Source organism: Pelobates fuscus, chromosome 3 (genome assembly GCF_036172605.1).
Source record: "Pelobates fuscus isolate aPelFus1 chromosome 3, aPelFus1.pri, whole genome shotgun sequence".
NCBI classification, from domain to species: domain Eukaryota; kingdom Metazoa; phylum Chordata; class Amphibia; order Anura; family Pelobatidae; genus Pelobates; species Pelobates fuscus.
Window position 1 is genome coordinate 383,181,521 of NC_086319.1, and position 19,816 is coordinate 383,201,336.

The 19,816-nt window shown below is 45.1% G+C and overlaps 1 protein-coding gene across 1 annotated transcript in view; it reads left to right on the forward strand.

Moving 5' to 3' along the window:
• Window positions 1-19,555, forward strand: part of BRME1 (break repair meiotic recombinase recruitment factor 1) — a 36,183-nt gene extending 16,628 nt beyond the window's left edge. Inside the window, exons 4-6 of the mRNA XM_063446377.1 lie at window positions 8,639-8,757; window positions 18,197-18,250; window positions 19,395-19,555. Coding sequence (XP_063302447.1) covers window positions 8,639-8,757; window positions 18,197-18,250; window positions 19,395-19,497 — 276 coding nt within the window. The 3' untranslated portion in view covers window positions 19,498-19,555. The remainder of the gene's footprint in view (window positions 1-8,638; window positions 8,758-18,196; window positions 18,251-19,394) is intronic.
• Window positions 19,556-19,816: the final 261 nt, after the last annotated feature.

Genomic DNA, 19,816 nt, shown 5'->3' on the forward strand with positions numbered 1-19,816 from the left:
CTCCTTGAAAAAAACGCTTCGGGCGATGATGGAAGAGGATGTGGCACAGGAGGAGGAGGAAGAGGGGTAATTTCCACGGTTATCAGGCCAGTCATTCACAAGTGGCTCAGAGGGTGGGTTCCTGCACCAGCATAGGCCAGGTACACAATTGTCCAGCCAGGGCACAGTTCAGGAGGAGGAGGAGGAACCGTGTTCACAGCAGGGTGGCACCCAACGCAGCTCGTGGGCATCACTGGAGCATGGCTGGGGGGATACGGAGGACACAGACGATACACCTCCCACAGAGGACAGCTTGTCCTTGCCTCTGGGCAGCCTGGCACACATGAGCGACTACATGCTGCAGTGCCTGCGCAACGACTGCCAAGTTCGGGGTCAAGTTCGAGTACGAACTTTAACTTTTTGCCGAAGTTCCGCCGAACCCGAACATCCAGGTGTCCGCTTAACTCTAGAACTTGCGTATTTTCATTCCTTGTATTTAATCCCCAATAGACGTTCATATTTGTGCTCTTTGATTCTCCATTACATTTTCTATTGCTTTGTGGAATTGCCCTCTTTATTTTGTTGATCACTGTTATCACTCTGTCTATTTATCATCTGTCCAGTGCATGAACATAGCAACATCTACTGCCTCACTAAACCTTGTCTCAAACACTGTTAGATGGAACTCTGTTTCTTCAATTACACTTAGGCTGTGGTATAAAATGTCATAGCTACACTATTCTTACATTTTGGAATAATATAAGTGAAGAAGTGCACTTTTAAACTAATATGCTCTCAAGTTATGACAGACTTGAGCATTGAAGCACATCAGTCAGTGTATTTTGATGAAAACTTCATCAGAATCACAGATGATGAGAGACACTGAGAATATTGATCTAGATAAAATTATTGTAAGGTTTTGAGCATCACAAAACAGGATGGCTAAAGGCAGGGTTTTGGAGCCTGCACAAGGGAGTGAAAGAGGGACAGTGAGGGGGAATGCTCAGGGAATCTCAAAAGGAAATCTGTGGTGTCAGAATTAATAGATTTTAAAAAGGAGAGCCATAAATGGGACAAGGGACCATAAGAGTGATGTGGAAAGGTAGCATCACAAGATATGTAGCAGACTACCTAAAGGATAGACGGAGGCAGAAGGCCAGTAGTACAGGAGACCACCACAAGAATAGGGGGGTGACAAATGGAGCTAAGGAACAGATAGGACAGAGAACCACAAAATGTCAGAAGAATTCACATTCCCCCAATAAATAGATTAATGAAATGTTCTGTACACTGTACTAGCTTAACTGTAATTTTCAGTCCAATTACAAACTCGTTAATTCCAATCCCTAATATATGACACTGCAAGTCTCAAACAGTTGTCCTGTGCGGATTAGAAAACATTTTGCTTCTCTTTATGCATATTGCCACCTGTCATCAAATTTTCACTTCTCATTTTTTTTAAAAGTCTATTACATTCATTGTAACTTAATCATACACTGACAAAATTATAAACGCAACACTTTTTTTTGCCCCCATTTTTCATGAGCTGAACTCAAAGATCGAAGACTTTTTCTATGTACACAAAAGGCCTATTTCTCTCAAATATTGTTCACAAATCTGTCTAAATCTGTGTTAGTGAGCACTTCTCCTTTGCCGAGATAATCCATCCACCTCACAGGTGTAGCATATCAAGATGCTGATTTGACAGCATTACTATTGCACAGGTGTGCCTTAGGCTGGCCACAAGAAAAGGCCACTCGAAAATGTGCAGTTTTAATGTATTGGCGGGGTCTGGTGGGTCCGAAAAACAGTCCGTATCTGGTGTGACCACATTTTGCCTCACGCAGTGCAACACATCTACTTTGCATAGAGTTAATCAGGTTGTTGATTGTGGCCTGTGGAATGTTGGTCCACTCTTCTTCAGTGGCAGTGCGAAGTTGATGAATATTGGCAGGATCTGTAACACTGTCGTATATGCCGATCCAGAGCATCCCAAACATGCTCAATGGGTGACATGTCCGGTGAGTATGCTGACCATGGAAGAACTGGGATGTTTTCAGCTTCCAGGAATTGTGTACAGATCCTTGCAACATGGGGCCATGCATTATCATGCTGCAACATGAGGTGATGGTTGTGGATGAATGGCATAACAATGGGCCTCAGGATCTCGTCACGGTATTAAGAAAATGCACTTTAACTGACCATATCATTGTTGTGATATGTTTTACTGTTTTAAAACACTTATATTTGTGTTCAGCAAAGCCTCCCAAGTAAATCAGTACCCCCGATGTACAGGTTTTAGGGTGTCTTGGAAAGTTACAGAGTTAAATGTAGGGCTTGCAAGCCAAATTATCTGGACTTTCTGCCTGGGTTGTCAGGCAAGTCCCTCAAATTGTAATTATATGACTTAATTATGTAAAAATATTATATGAATATATATGTAGAATTTAAATATATACATATAATACAATGAGCTGAAGTGGTCTGGGTGCCTATAGTGTCCTTTAACAAATTGTGTGGTGGTTGTTAACATCTAGAGCAGGCGTTCCCAACCCAGTTCTCAAGTACCCCCTAGCAGTCCAAGATTTAGGGATTACCAAGTTGTGCCTAAGGTGTTTTTAGAAAAACAACAACAACAACAACAAAAAACACAACAGAGTAATCCCTAAATCCTGTACTGGTAGGGGGTACTTGAGGACTTGGTTGGGAACCCCTGATCTTGAGGATTCTGCTCTTATTCCAGCTTGTAAGTATGCTCATTGCATGGAATTATTTTTTACCACATACTGATTTCCCATGGTCTAAGATAGTCAACGAAATGTAATATGATTTGTAGCTGTTTGTAAGCAAGGAATCATCACACATTGTTTATGTGGCACCTTATCTTTAAAGTTTTAATTGCAAGAAAAAAAAGACAGACAATTAAGGACAGCTGAGAAAAATATAAACAAACCCTCCAGATAAATTCTAGATAGAATGATTATTTATGACAGGACATATGTGGGGGGTAGAGCAACCTATAGATATCTCTGGGGCTTTTTTTACTCATTTATTTTATTTTTGGTTATTAGCCAGCATATTACTATTATTATTATTATTATTTTTGTAATTCTTTATTTTTACTGTGCATGAAATAACAGTTGCATGTCAACAATGCCACAACAGCATTCACAAACAATTTAAAAACATATAGTTGTTCACTGTTGTACAGCATGTAGATTAAACGCACAATTTTTTGGGTTAATAATAAAAGCTAAGTACAAGCTAGGTATCTACTCCTGTCATAGTAGGTTGTTTTGTCGATAAGTAACATTAGCTTAATTTATATTTAGGTTGAGTGACATCGCTTTCATATCTAGACATTTGCTGACTTTGCTGTGTAAAACTGAAGCGTGTGTACAGTCGCTTTTATAAAGTCAGTTGCTTAGCTAGGGCGCTTATGCAAATAGGGTGAAACAATCAGAAAATGTTAACGCATCACAAACTTTGAGTAAGGCTTGTCACAAGATGACTTCATCATAGGCTATAACAGTACTGATTCTAGGTTATTTAGAGGGTTGGCACACGTTCCCCTCACACTCCCTATGTAGATGTACGCTATACAGTGTTTATTTTATTTTACGCTTTAACTTAGGGTGAGATGAGAAAGTGTGATGAAATACAGTGAGTATGGTACACTTAACCATCCATGCATAATTTCGGACGTAGTCTGCTGTGTTTGCAGGTCAAACGCGTGTCGTGAAGTCTGGGAACAGGCTTAGCATAAACGATTGAGTTCATTTGAGCATTTCTTTGTGTGTGTTTGGCAGGCGTGTGTCTGAGGGTTGTCCCAGAATGAGGCTGGTGCCATGGGTTTTACGAGGTACAGTCTCTGGGTTCCCCGTCTGGGGTGGTAACCCACTCCGGTACTTGGTGGGCTTGGTGGCGTCTTCCTGTGCCATTTTGTTGGCTTGTGGCGGTAGTTGCGGTGTCTTAGGCCCGGGCTGGTAGGGTAGATTATTTCTGGTTGGGTGCAGGGTGGTTGGCTTGGTCCCTCTGGCCTTTTTCATGGGGGCAGGCAATTCTAGGGTCTGTGGGCCCCTGTGTGGTTGCTTTACAGGGTTTGTTCCCGCTCTTTGTTCACCCCATTTCTCCCTGCTTGATGCCCCAGCCTGTACCTTTGCCTAGTGTAGTTCGCCGACATAGCCCTGGGGTAGGCTGTCTTGGCGATCTGATGGTGCTGGCTGAGCGCACATGGCTGGAGTGCGGCGGCCATCTTGTGGAGCGTTGCCCGGTGGATATTTCACTCCAGGGCGTTTTTTTAAGCCCAGCTTGGTGTGTTACTTGGCGCCCTTGCAGACTGGGATAACCCCCCGGTCCAGAGGGGGGGGGAGGTGAAGGACGCCGGCCGGAGACCCGGGAGAGCGGCCGTCTCATCCCGGCTCAAGCTCCAGCTAGCTCCAGGTCCTTGTCGGTGCCGGATGAGGTCTTGGGCGGTATCACCACGTATCCCAGTGGCTGGGGGTCAGCAGAGTCACCGTTGTGGTTTGGTGCTCGCGGTGTACCTCCGATTAGCCCCGATTTTTCGTGCCCTGGAGCGGGAGCCCAGACAGAGCAAGTCTGATCCCGCCGGCGGTCAGGCCCCGCCCCGATTATTATTATTTTTATCCCTACATTACTATGTTTATATCCAGAAGATGCTTCTGTTCTCAGAGCCCTGTTCAGCAGCATCGGTTCTCTTTGTCTTTTGTATACTTTAGAAACTGGGGTTAAGCCCCTTGAGACCCCTGGAGTCCCTTTGCGTTACCTAAGACTTCAGGTTGCACCCGGCACTACCACCCTTAGGGTTTAGCGATTGGGAGTGTACCCTTTGTCTTATCGTCTCTGTTTTTTCTTTTTTTACTCTGCAGGATATTAAAGTGACTCTCCAGTGCTAGGAAAACATATTTGTTTTCCTGGCACTGCAGGACCCTGCTGTGCCCCTCTCCTTCCCACCGCCCATCCCATGTTGCTGAAGGGGTTAAAACCCTTTCAGCGACTTACCTGAGTCCAACGCCGATGTCCCTCGGCGCTGGGTCAGGCTTTGCCTACTCTCCTCCCCTGCCGAAGTCAGCCGACGGGGAAGACCTAATGCGCATGTGCGGCAAAGGCATGCAATACGCACGCGCATTAGACTTCCCTATAGGAAAGCATTATTCAATGCTTTCCTATGGGGATTTCGGCGACGCTGGAGGTCCCCACGTAGCAGGAGGACGTCCAGCGTCGTTTAAAACATTTTTCGTGTTCTAAGAACACAGAAGTCCCTCTAGTGGCTGTCTGATAGACAGTCACTAGAGGAGTACTTAACCTTGCAAAGTAATCATTGCAGTTTATAAAAATTGCAATAATTACAATTGCAGGGTTAAGGGTGGTGGGAGTTGGCACTGTAACGGATCCTTCCGTTAATGGATGCTCCTAGCGCTTCCTGAGGACTCCAAGCACTGCAGCAGACACCACAACCACCGCAGACTCCGCAACCGCCGTAGCTTGACTCTCGCCGTCTTCCTTCCACCCTGGATCAGCTTCTGTCCTCCAGGACCGTGTGGGAAAGACCTCTTCCTTCCACCCTGCATGGACCTCCAGCATCCAGGACTGTGTGGGGAAGACCTCTCCTCCAAGGAGAGCGTAACAGGAACAGCTCTTAAAAGAGCTAAGTGATTAAGGCTCCAGGGAGTATGCAGAGCATAGCAATCCCCAGTGTGAATATAGCTGTCCCCTTCAATCACGAGACAAGACTACGTGTTGAGGGTCAAGAAGAACTAAATTTTAATGGCAGGTACTCTCCTTTTATGTGATTCTGCCCATGCAAGGGAGACACCCACATAATTAACACAACAACCAATAAAACATAAGGTATATCCCACACATCTCCTCCCCTCAGATAAGCTTGTAACCCAATTAACAACAACACATTTTTCCCCAAGTTCTGGATGTACCAGATAGCCCTATTCTGGGGGACCAACATATTAAAAAATCAGCTCATTCGGTTCAGTGGTTCGGGAGATATGGGACTTTAACCCCTTAAGGACCAAATTTCTGGAATAAAAGGGAATCATGACATGTCACACATGTTAAAGTTTTGACCGACCGCACAGGCAAAGTAGCCGAAAATAGTTCCATGAATTTTGGCCTTGTGGTCGGTCTTTGTTCGTGCGTTAAAAGGCTTGCCATCCGTGAGTAACTCGACGTTCGCTAGAATCCCCATATGCTATTAAGTCTTTCTACCGATCGGCAGGGTGTTCGGTAGTTTGGGCACGAATATCCGGTGCTATGGAGGTCTCAGCAGTGTTTGCCTACTCGAGTGTCCGATTTTAGTTCCAGACACTCGACGGCAAAACACCGCTGTTCGGGAGTAAAGATGGCCGCGAACACGTGTAAAAGTCCCGAAATGGCGGCCACCCAGGAACTGAAACAAAGCGTTCGTGCGTTTCCCATAAGAGCTGGATGTACCGATCAGGGAGGTAAATTACCACTTTATTAGGTAGCAGGGTGGTCCGGTGTTCGGTAGTTTGCATTCGTATGATGAATGCTGGATCCATACCGACTGGGTCTCACAATTAAGCAAATGTTTTAAAATACACGAACTGTTATAAAGAATAATCCCCACAAAGCAGGTAAGCACATTCAATTATATCCAGTTTTGATGTCTTTTGCTGGATGCACAATATGTCTTTATAATCCACGGTCTCTGTTCCTGTATATGTGCCCGGTTAGCTCTTAAAGGGCCGGTAGCAGTAAATATTCCCAGGCATAAGGTAGGGTTTTGTGACAACAACCCAGGGCCATAGTCGCAGGGCAGGAGGCTAGCAATCAGTCCTCTCCAATGCCCAGTGGCAAATGGCAGTTTGTCACAGGCACCCAGACCACTTCAATGGGCAGAAGTGGTCTGGTTGCCTGGAGTGTCCCTTTAATTATTTGGCCGGAGAGTCTGAAAGTGACATTGTCCTTTTTTTTTTTTTAAATCTGGACACCTCCACAGCAAATAAAATAATTTAAACCTTAATATCTGGACACCTCTTGGTTTTAATTTTTTATTCTTTCCTTGTAACTCACTTCACTTGTGTGCATGAAACTAGAATAACAATTTTATAAGCATGACACATTAAAAATAACAGTAGCATTCAAATCTAGTACAATGGTGGTTGGTGAAGAGAGGATTTCAAACTAGTTTTCCTGACACTATAGCATCCTTAGGACCCCCCCTCCCTCAAGGTCCCCCTCCCTTGTCACTGAAGGGGTTAAAACCCCTTCACTTACTTTAATCCAGCGCCGGGCTCCCTCTGCGCTGGTGAACTCTCCTCCCCTGCCAACGTCAGCTCCCACGTGGAGCCGAATGTGCATGCGCGGCAAGTGCCGCACGCGCATTCAAACAGTCCATAGGAAAGCATTTCTCAATGCTTTCCTATGGACGTTCTGCACGCTGGATGCGAGATTGCTTTCCTGACTCACTCTTCAGGGGATCAGGGGATCAGGCCATCAGGGGATAGCGCACAAGGAACCTGTCAAGTAGCTGCCACGTTAAATGAGTGTTCCTAGGGCGAGCTAGGCTTGAATACAGGGATCTTTAAAGGATCCAGGTTTGTCAGGTGTATATTTCTTGCTCCAGTAGGTGCGATAAGGCCTGAGCTGCTCATACTGGCTTCCAGGTCTTGGAGGCTCCTGGTGATTCTTCCCCTGGTAGAAGAACAGGAGCATTCTGGGGATGCCCCAATAGTAGGTAACTTATTTGGCTTGGAGAACCTATAGAGTCGGTTTCTGTAACTTCCGCCAGGCCAGGGTCTGGAAAAATTAGGAGAGATGATCCCTCGAACTGGACCGGGGTTTCCATATTACTGGCGTGAGAAATAGGGCTTTGTCTTGAGTGATTTGAAAGCGGACCATAAGGTCAACTGTGGCCGAGGTTGGGGCTGTTGTAACCGGAATATGCCATCCATTTTTATCATGTTTGCCTATTTGAGTGGCATTAGGGCCGCAAAGAGACGTCTGATGTAGTGTGGTATATCTTCTGTGCCTATGTCTTCAGGGACGCCTCTATTTTTTTAATTATAGCGTTTCCTTTAATCTTCCAGCGTCTCAATGTGAGTCTGTGTGTACTGCTGATCCTGCTAGAAAACATACAGTGATATGCAGTATTTATGAGCATATAACAGAGCTCAACAGCCATTAAACTTATGGTAATATGCAATAAACAGTGCTACACTGTGTGTATGAGTGTAGCATGACAATTCTATATAGTGTGTATGAGTGTAGCACCGAGCTCCACAGCAATAAACAGGGGTATATTGTGTATATGAGTGCAGTGCAGAGCTCCACAACAATAAAGAGGGATATATTGTGTGTATGAGTGTAGCGGAGAGCTCCACAGCAATAAACAGGGATATATTGTGTGTATGAGTGTAGTGTCTGTATATATGTTTGAACACTCTTAACACATATAGCTTTCTCTTTTATGCATCATGTATAGATAAAGTAATTTCTTTAGTAGTCAAGTGTAAGATAAATTAGGTGATCTGTACTATAGTCCTTTTTGATCCGCAACACAGCTGTCCTGGGAATATTTTGCAAGATAAATTATATTTGTCCTTCTATCAGGTTTGAAAATCAGTATTTCAGAAGCCAACATAGCTGTTTGTTCCTACAGGTTTTCAATGACATCATAACTACTACCCCTACATCCTCAGAATCCAATCAGAAGAACAATATGCAGCCTCCCAAGCCTATGCCCCATGTCAAATGTCTGTCATCTAAGCCTTCCAGAGGGTAAGCTAATGTTTAATAATTTCCATTGTGAGTCACTATCCTGCTGTGTTACAAAAGATAACCAACTAAATAGATATAAAACAACAATAATTCCTGTGTATTTAGCCATATTCTACTTTTATATCTGTAATATACACAGTTTTTCTTTTGGTGTGCTTTAATTTTATTCTGTTTATTTTTCAGTACAAAATAAAATTAGCTTTTTACATTGTTAACAAAAAGAAACACACAATCTCAGCTTTATTTTTAAAAGAATTTTTTTTATGGACTGAGACCCGATGATGCTCAGCAAGCTTTATGACTAGCAGAAAAACACAGAACGTGAAATCCACACAAGATGTCAGTGGATTACTGTTACCCTAGTAGCTGTGGTAAACTGTGTTTCCAGTAATTCTCAGCAGGCCGAGAATCATTTTACACATATTCCAGATCGCAAATTAACGGGAATTGACACATGCTCTCTTTTTAATGTGTTATTAATATGCAAAACGATACATTAAAATAAAAAGCTACTTCCTGTGACAGACCCCTTTTGAGAGTGACAGATACCATCTCGGAGAATTGTCGTTGTATTTGGATTATTGTGGATTTCGGGTACTTGTGGATCCGTACGGTACGCGCCGCCACGTGGAAAGAACAATGGGTCGCGGCCATTTTGACCGCATGGACTAATGACCGAACAATCACGAACTTTCCACACGACGAATGTCAACCTTACCGGTAACGTGCGCCCATACTGGTCGACAGATCCAAAGTACCGAAATAGAGACACCGGATCCAAGAGAGAGTTTTTGTTTATGTTATATGGTTCCTGAGTAAATGGTGCGAACGTGTATCTAGCGAACGGCCCAACCGATCTAGGGGATTTTCACGTATATTGTTCCCCTAGATCTCCGTTCCCTAATACACGTAGCACATTGTATTTTTGTTATATATTGTGTGTATTATTAAACCTGTAATTTTTGTATAATATTCTGCTCGGTACAGTGGGAGTGACTCCCACTGTAAATGTATTATCTCCTCCGGATACGGGGAGGAGTTGTTGTACGGCATAAAAGCCCGAGTTGCAGAATAAACATTATTCCTACTTTGACCCTCAGCACAGAGTCTCGTCTCATGCTTGGAGGGGATGACCATTACTTGGATGTCGAACCTGTTATGCTTTAGCTGACTTCGTGCTTGGGGGAAAGGACACCTTCTCAGCGGCGTAAACCCCTACTACACCGGGGTGCCGCTACAATTGGTGGCAGCGGCGGGATCGTTCTTTCACCCCAGAAGGACAGCTACCGAGAGCAATCAGGATGGAGGCCTACTACGGAAGGTTGAAACGATCTACCCTAAAAGACTTGTTGGAGAGCCGTGGTCGTTCGGCTAGCAACAAAAAGAAAAGAGACATTTTGGCAGAATTGGTCGCATTGGACTTAGCTGAACAGAATGGCGAACTGGGTGTCGAACCAAACCCAGAACCGGAGATCACCTTGGTCCGAACCCCGGAAGATGAACGATTCGACCACGAGGTGAGGGTAAGGTTGGCTCACTACGGACCAAACCCCTCACCTAGGATCGTAACCCAAGTAATTGCGTCGGTCGATGCCAACCGGCGCCAGACTTCAACCAGCGCCAGTCCAATTGCTGGGACTTTTCAAACTCCCGAGGAAAAGAGGAAAGTCCACTTTGCCGCTTTTAAAAATTTCGTAGAAACAGAGGGGGAGATTGACCAATACCTGGCCGATTTTGAGCGTCAATGTGCCCTACATAAAGTACCCTCCGAGGAGTGGGTTAAAATTTTGTCTGGCAAATTATCCGGACGAGCCAGTGATGCTTTCCGGGCGATCCCGGACCATGAGGTGGGAAATTATCGATTGGTCAAGGAAGCTCTATTGTCCCGATATGCAGTAACCCCCGAAGCATATCGGAGACGCTTCCGGGAATCCCGAAAGCAAACCGGTGACTCCTACACCGAATGGGCCTGCCGACTACAACGCACGGCTGGCCACTGGATGGATGGGTGCCAAGCTACCACCGCGGAGGAGGTATTACAATTGTTTTTGTTGGAGCATTTTTTTGAAAAGGTGGACAAGGAGCTCAGGGAGTGGATTCGGGATAGGCGACCACTTACCCTACCCGAAGCCGCCCGGCTGCCTGACGAATATGCGGACGCCCGAAAACCCGACCCCTCGGTCCAAAAGGCAGCTCCCCGAGTAGAAAGCCGCCCCGTCGGCCCTACTCCAACCACCTCCGCTAATCCACCTAGCTACAACACCCCCTCCCGCTTCGCCCAGTCCAGTGCCCCGGACCGCCGGCGGTGCCAACAGGTGGGCCACCTGAGAGACAAATGCCCACTAGATCCAGCTCGACAAGCTTCTTGGAGGAAGCCCGCTGAAGGGAACACCCGGCCCTTTACCTCAGGGGCCCATTGCATTGAAGCCCAGCCCCTGGGGGAAGAGCAATGGGAAATTTTGCACGAGGCCAACCCCCTATATGCGGCTGCCGTAGACAACCGTCAGCATCACCGACAAACAGTCCGAGTGAATGGACAAGTTGTCAGTGGATTACGAGACACTGGGGCCACCCTAACCTTGATCCAACACGACCTGGTCCCAGAAAAAGAACACACTGGCCAAACGGTGGCCATCAGAGTGGCCGGGGGTGCGGTGCATCGTCTTCCCACGGCCCGAGTGCATTTGGACTGGGGGGTGGGAGCTGGCCAAGTGAATGTGGGCCTGATGAAAGGACTACCAGCGGAAGTACTCTTGGGAAATGATTTAGCCCCGCTATTGTCCGCTTTTGCCCCTCAAGGCCCTGCTGGAGCCTGCCCTGTCACCACCCGGGCTCAGGCTCGTGCTATTGGAATCGGCCCGCCAGTCGCGGAGACCCAGGTAAGATCTAACCCTCCGACTGTGACCTTAGGACAGACCCCCTTAGACTGGGATACCCCTGAGACTTTTGGGAGGGAGACGCGGGAAGACGTCACTCTACGGAAGTATAGGGATAAGGCAGATAAAGGGGAACCGGGGACAGATGGGGAAAGCTACGAGTGGGTGGGGGATAGACTGTATAGGATCCCCCAGGAGCCCGCAGCAGGTAAAAACCCCGTCCCGCAGAAGCAACTAGTGCTACCGAAAAAATACAGGCAAGAAATCATGAGGATCGCTCACGATATACCCTTAGCTGGCCATTTAGGAGTACGTCGCACGGGCCATAGGATTACCCAGAATTTCTTCTGGCCAGGGTTTAACCGGGACGTGCGACACTATTGCAGAACCTGTGACACTTGCCAACGGGTGGGTAAGAGGGGAGATCGCCCGAAGGCTAAATTAATGTCGATGCCGATCATTGGGGAACCTTTCTATAGGGTCGCCGTCGACATTGTAGGCCCCCTAGCGCGACCTAGCCCGTCCGGTAAGAAATACATTCTTACTGTGGTGGACTATGGGACCCGGTACCCCGAGGCAGTACCCCTGCCGAATATTGAAGCTGAGACGGTAGCCGATGCCTTGGTTAAGATATTCACTCGGGTGGGGTTCCCTAAAGAAATCCTATCCGACCAAGGAACCCAGTTCACTGCCGTACTCACACAGCAGTTATGGAAAGTGTGCCACATTAAACCCCTGCTCAGTTCCCCGTACCACCCCCAAACTAACGGTCTCTGTGAGCGCTTTAATGGGACTCTCAAACAAATGTTGAGGACCTTTACGGACGGTTGCAGAGACTGGGAGAGATTCTTACCCCACCTGTTATTTGCGTATAGGGAGGTCCCCCAAGAATCTACGGGTTTTTCCCCCTTTGAGTTATTGTATGGGAGGAGGGTGCGAGGACCCCTCGATCTCATTCGGGACCACTGGGAAGGGGAAACCGAACAGGCAGGGACGCCTATTGTGCCATATGTCCTGGAACTCCGGGACCGCATGGAGCAACTCTCCCTATTGGTAAGGGAGAATCTCCAGGCGGCCCAGGGGCGACAGAAACGATGGTACGATAGGGGTGCCCGGCAACGACTATTCCACATAGGGCAGAAGGTATTGGTGCTAAAACCGGTAAAGGACAACAAACTGCAAGCTGCGTGGCAGGGTCCCTACAAGGTTCTAGCCCAACTCTGTGATACCACCTACCTTATTGCCAGCTGTGCAGATGAAAGGATCCAACGATCCTTTCATGTGAACATGTTGAAAGAATACCAAGAGTGACAGGAAGATATTAACGCTGTTTGTGCCCCAGCTACTGATGACCCCGAAAATTTACCCCTACCTGACCTGCTAGAAAGGGAGACTCACCCCGACCCAGTTAGCCTAGTGAAGCTGGGAGAGCGACTGAACCCTACGGAGCTAGAGCAAGCTAGACAGCTCCTATGGGAAAAACAGAGTACCTTCTCCCAGGAGCCCGGATACACCACCCTGGCCATGCACAAAGTAGAAACCCCAGGACAGGCCCCCCTCCGACAACCCCCTTACCGTATTCCGGAAGCCGTCCGGGACGGGATGCTGAAGGAAATACGGGAAATGACCCAGCTAGGGGTCATTGAGCCATCAGACAGTCCCTGGGCCTCTCCCGTAGTCCTAGTACCCAAGAAAGACGGAACCACTCGGTTCTGCGTCGACTACAGGCGACTAAATGAAAAGACTACCACTGACGCTTACCCCATGCCCCGGGTAGACGAATTATTAGATCGCATAGCCAGGGGTAACTATCTCTCTACCATAGACCTCTGCAAGGGTTATTGGCAGATTCCCCTGGCCGAGGATGCCGTCCCCAAGTCGGCCTTTGTCACCCCGTTTGGCTTATACCAATTTAAGGTCATGCCATTCGGGATGAAAAATGCCCCGGCTACGTTCCAGCGAATGGTGGATCGGCTCCTCGATGGCTTCCAGGAGTTTGCGTGTGCATACCTGGATGACATTGCGATCTACAGTGAGTCTTGGGAAGAACATTTAGTCCACGTAGGGGTAGTACTAGATAAGATTCGGGCCGCGGGCCTGACACTAAAACCCGAGAAATGCCATTTAGGAATGGCCGAGGTCCAATACCTGGGACACCGGGTAGGGTGTGGAAACCAGAGACCGGAGCCTGCCAAGGTTGAAGCAGTAGCGAACTGGCCCACACCGAATACCAAGACCCAGGTATTGGCCTTCTTAGGGACCGCCGGGTATTATAGGCGCTTTGTCCCTGATTATAGTACGGTAGCCAAGCCCTTGACTGACTTGACCAAAAAGAATTTACCCAGACAGGTCCTGTGGTCTCCCGCTTGCAAAGCCGCATTCCAATCCCTCAAACATGCTCTTGTTAATGCTCCTGTCTTGGCTGCCCCAGTACCTAACAAACGTTTCCTTGTACATACAGACGCTTCCATGTATGGACTGGGGGCTGTGCTGAGCCAGATCGGGTCGCATACCTCAGCCGAAAGTTGTTACCGAGGGAAGTGAGTTATGCGGCCGTAGAGAAAGAGTGCCTGGCCCTGGTATGGGCATTGAAAAAACTAACTCCCTATCTGTATGGACAAGAATTTTCCTTGGTAACCGATCACAACCCATTGGTATGGCTTAACCGGGTCGCAGGAGACAATGGCCGATTGTTAAGATGGAGCTTGGCCCTGCAAACGTACAATTTCACCATCAGCTATCGACCCGGTAAGCTAAATGGCAACGCCGATGGGCTGTCTCGACAACTTGACAATTCTCCGGATAAGTAAATTCCGGTCATCCCTAAGTTCATCCGAAAGGATCAAGCCAGGTCTGCCGGAGTGTACCACTAGGAGGGAGCCGTGTGACAGACCCCTTTTGAGAGTGACAGATACCATCTCGGAGAATTGTCGTTGTATTTGGATTATTGTGGATTTCGGGTACTTGTGGATCCGTACGGTACGCGCCGCCACGTGGAAAGAACAATGGGTCGCGGCCATTTTGACCGCATGGACTAATGACCGAACAATCACGAACTTTCCACACGACGAATGTCAACCTTACCGGTAACGTACGCCCATACTGGTCGACAGATCCAAAGTACCGAAATAGAGACACCGGATCCAAGAGAGAGTTTTTGTTTATGTTATATGGTTCCTGAGTAAATGGTGCGAACGTGTATCTAGCGAACGGCCCAACCGATCTAGGGGATTTTCACGTATATTGTTCCCCTAGATCTCCGTTCCCTAATACACGTAGCAAATTGTATTTTTGTTATATATTGTGTGTATTATTAAACCTGTAATTTTTGTATAATATTCTGCTCGGTACAGTGGGAGTGACTCCCACTGTAAATGTATTATCTCCTCCGGATACGGGGAGGAGTTGTTGTACGGCATAAAAGCCCGAGTTGCAGAATAAACATTATTCCTACTTTGACCCTCAACACAGAGTCTCGTCTCGTGCTTGGAGGGGATGACCATTACTTGGATGTCGAACCTGTTATGCTTTAGCTGACTTCGTGCTTGGGGGAAAGGACACCTTCTCAGCGGCGTAAACCCCTACTACACCGGGTTGCCGCTACACTTCCTTTCACAGTTGCAGGGAACTGAGAGATACAGTGCTCCTCCTTTCCAGGAAGGGTAGCCACTAATCAGGAACCTTTCATTCTAATTTATGTTTTGTTTAGTTTTTTTTTTATTTTCTTATAAACACCTAGCAGTAGCAGTGTATGTGATATGTAGTTAGTTCCACTCCTCAGATATGATGTGTGAAATGGTTGTACATCTGGGTATGATGTACCTGCAACTTCAAATGCAGAGAGTCAATCAGACCTGTTCACCTGCATTGAGGAAGTTCTGACTGTTCACTTGTGTTTGGGAAAGCAGGTTCAGCATGTCCTGATATTACAAATGTGACTCATATGATTGGCACCGCCTTCCAGAATTGTTTAGGCCCTGCAGCCCATAGAAACTGATGCAGGGTGGGGTAAAGACTTAATGTTACCAGTGACGTAGAGCTGGCATTATTCAAGAAGTGGGTCTAGCTGTGCAAATACTCGAGTTATAAAATAAATGACGAGCACACAACAATGCTTCCACTTAGAAACGTGTAAAATGGACTTCCTGAAACTCTTTACAACCAGGCACTTTACAACTGTGCACTGAGAATGGAAAAGACAGATTTAGAGCAAACGCACACACCAAATCAAACTACTTCAGCTTGCAGGAATTTGATGGGATATTCAGTTTGGCATTCATATTAGGGAGTGGATAGCCTGTTAAAGTGAACCTGCCATTGTCCATTCTCTAGTTATTTTCCTTTATTTAAATGGCAGTTTGTAGGTAGTGAAAACTGTATGTGAAGTGTGTCAAATTTAAATCTCAAAGCATTGTTTTCATTGATTTATTTTTTTATTTTTTTTGTTAGTAGATGTCAAAGTCTGAGACTTGCGTTTAAAAAATAAAAACATTTAAAAGGTCCACCCTGCCAGCAAGGGTTACTCCATCCGAAAACGTTTAATTGCTTTTTTTGTAAACACAGTTGTTTTTTGTGTGCGTTTGAGTAACCCATTAAGATGTTCCTTTACTGGAACTAGATGATCTAGCATTAACCTCAGAAAACAGCCCTCAGTCATGATTCCCCATTCACATACTTTGCAGTTGGCAATATGCCATCACTTCTCCTGACAACCATAAAGCCCAGAGCCGTCTGTCATACATGCCGCATGAGGAAGTGTCATCACTTCAGAAGAAATGTCCTCTGATTCAGTGTCCAATGGCAGCAAGCTTTACTTCTGGTATTGTTTGGCATTGGACACAGTGATTTTAGGCTGGTTTGTTGCTTGTTAGCCCCTGTAAACCATTTTTAAAAAAAGCTTCCAGCAAACATTTCATAGGCCGACTTATGCTTCCAGAAGTGGTAATGGAATTCAGTGAGAATTGCGAAGAAGGACAGGTGATTTTTTTTTAGCTATATGATCTTTGGTATTTTGAGCTATAATTCAAATCTTTTTCAAGAAAGAAGATTAGAATAAACTGATGGCTACCCCATACTCATATTATATGAATACTCTCTGGAGCAATAAATGCAAAAAATATCCCAAGACTTTTACAGTTATATACAGAATCATATCTAACATAGCAGTGAGATGTAAAGCTCAGCATTATTGCCACTTATATATTTGTGCTTAGGTAAGCCAGAGAATTGGTGCTGCAGCTTAAAAATGTATTGAAAGAAAATCATGTTCTAGTTCACCTCCTTAGTGTTACAACACTCCAAATGTATTTAAACGGACACTATAGCCACCAGAACAACTACAGCTTAATGTAGTGGTTCTGGTTCCTATAGCCTGTCCCTACAGGCTTTTTAATGTAAACACTTTCTTTTCAGAGAAAAGGCAGTATTTACATTGTTGCTTATGGACACCTCAAGTGGAAGTCACTCAGATGGCCCCTAGAGGTGCTTCCTGGGTCTGACATTAAGCATCATAGAGATGCATTGATTCAATCTCAATTTAGAAATGCTGACTGGTGCAGCGCAACGTGTTACTGAGTGTGTGCCTCACAATATTTTCCTATGGGAAAGCATTGGATTGGCTGAGATCATCAGCCAAGGGGGCAGAGTCAGCGATGGCAGGACTGCGTGGTGTTGGAAGAAAGGGTTTAAGGGGGGCCGGCCATCTAACATGTGTTTTTACCATTATTGGGTCAGGAATACCTGTTTGTATTCCTGACTCTATAGTGTTCCTTTTAGGATCAACCAAAGTGAGCAAGGTAGGGAAAGAACTTTATATTAGATTGAAATAATGCTGACTTATTAGATTGAAATAATGCTGATTTATGTAGATTCTTAAAAGTGTTTCTTTTGAATTTGACTGCTGTACTCGACTGTGGGACCTGGATTTCTGTGCAGCCCAAGGGAAGTGAGCACTGATTAGTTGTCTGCTGGCTGCCTATAATTTGAAATATTTCTACAGTCTTGTTCTAGCATGCCTTATAACAAAAATAATAAAACAATGTAAATTACATGATGCTTTCAATAAATGTTGGTGAGTGATGCCTTCAAAGTCTGTAGGTGTTGTGCTCAACTTATGGACTGAGGCAAGTAGGGCCCTTAGTGACGAAACAAAAGCCATGTTAAATTAAAGACACTTACAGGGCTATTCAATAAAGGAAGTCAAAGTAAATTAAAAATTTAATACAAAATTAGCTGCAAGGGGAATATTATTGTTTAAGCATAACTAGTTATGCCTATTTGGCTATTTTGGCTGAAATTTGAAATTCGCTTTGAATTGCTGACAATTCTCACTTTGTCAGATATATATATATATATATATAAACTCTGTAGATATACAAGATTAAGGCCACTTACACTCTATGTACAAATGCTTGGCGTGAAAGCATTTAAACATATTGATCAGTTGACTGTGGGCATGTAACATGTTCTGTGGGCTATCATTAATAACAACCCCTGGCATTAAAAGAATAGAGTGAATGCCCTCTCTATGTCCTGTATTAACATTGTATTTTTTTCCCTTGCAGAGAGGATGCTTCAAACATTGTTCAAGGGCTGATCACTGAGCTGTCTGATCTCAAGTGAGGAACTGGGAAGTCAGTTTATGTTACATTACATATACAGGGTGACCCAAAAGTAGGTATACATTTGAATCAATTAAATCCATTACAAGAGATTATATGGGTACACATACACACTGACACATAACATAGTCGCAGTTAAATATCAGTGGATTCTAAAGCAGTACTGGAAGACTCAAAATCCCGAGCAGGTGCGCAAAGCGGCCAAGTCTGATCATTTATCATATTAGAGATACATTTGAAGCAACGGGTGCAGTGATTAATGTCCTAGGATGTCTATGACAGAGGAAAATGAGACGAGAGTTGCTTTAACACTTGTGAACCATCCAAAAAAGTCCACACAATGTGTGTCTCAGCAGCTATCCAAACCAATAACGTCCTTGCTTAATGCATAACTCGAAATTGAAGCTGTACTGTCCAAGATTGTTACGTGGTCTTCTGGAGGACGATCCAGACCGTCGGTTGTAATTCTGAGAAATGATCTGTAACCAAACCAGTATGTGTGTCACAGTGTAATGGATAGGTCCAAGGAATGTTGCAATGTTGATGGAAGACATTTCGAGCACTTATGAGATTAAATAGTGTTAAACAAATATAAATGTGATAAAATGCTAATAAACTGTACTGTATACCTACATTTGGTCCACCCTGTACATACAATGCTGGATATATAACAAACACAGCATAAGTTGGGACGTGATTCATTATTATAAATGTAATACATTGAATCAGGCTAAGCAACCTTCAGCACTTCAGATGTTATCCAGATGACTAAATCTCCCCTGATGCTTTGTCAACAATATGGCTTTATGGGAAATGTAGTCCATGAGATATGGAGTGTGAAAGGCTTCCTACCCCTGCATTAAATGCAGTATATGAATGTAATATATGAAGTGCATGCAATGTATTGTAAAATGTATCTAGAAATATAGCATGGGAGTGCACTTAAATACAGACAATGTACATAAGTAGTACAGGACTGCATATTCAAGTTTTCAATTTTTTATTAGTTTTTATTAGTTTTATTTTTGGCTGACCAGATGGTGTAAGATGGATACTGGTAGTGCTAGTATAATAGAAGATTTGGGGAGCCTTCAGAATTGTCCATGTCCACCCAGGTTATGATCCTTTTTCTTTCCTTTAGCCGTCTCATAATGACCACACACCGAGACCTAAGACAGAAGAGAGGCAAAATCCCCCCAGCTAGAGGGACTATCACTGGACGAAAGAAACGCAGGGAAATATAAGCCTAAATCATGGTAATGTCATCTTGATGAATCTCTCCAAGCCCTCCCTCTGTTACAATCCCCCTCCCCTTGCAAACGGTTTTACCTAAAATTCCTAAATATGATAATTTTACTTGTTGCCTTTTTTATGCTCAAGAATAATATTCTACATTGTTTTCCCCTTATTTTATAAATTAATGTTAATAAACATGGCAGCATGTCCTGTGTCTAGTAAACATAAGAAAATGAAAGATAGCTAGAGTGAACTATTCATTTCAACATGCTCATGTCATGACCCTTGTTTGCTAGGCAGCGCCGACGCACAGCAGTGGAGAAGCAT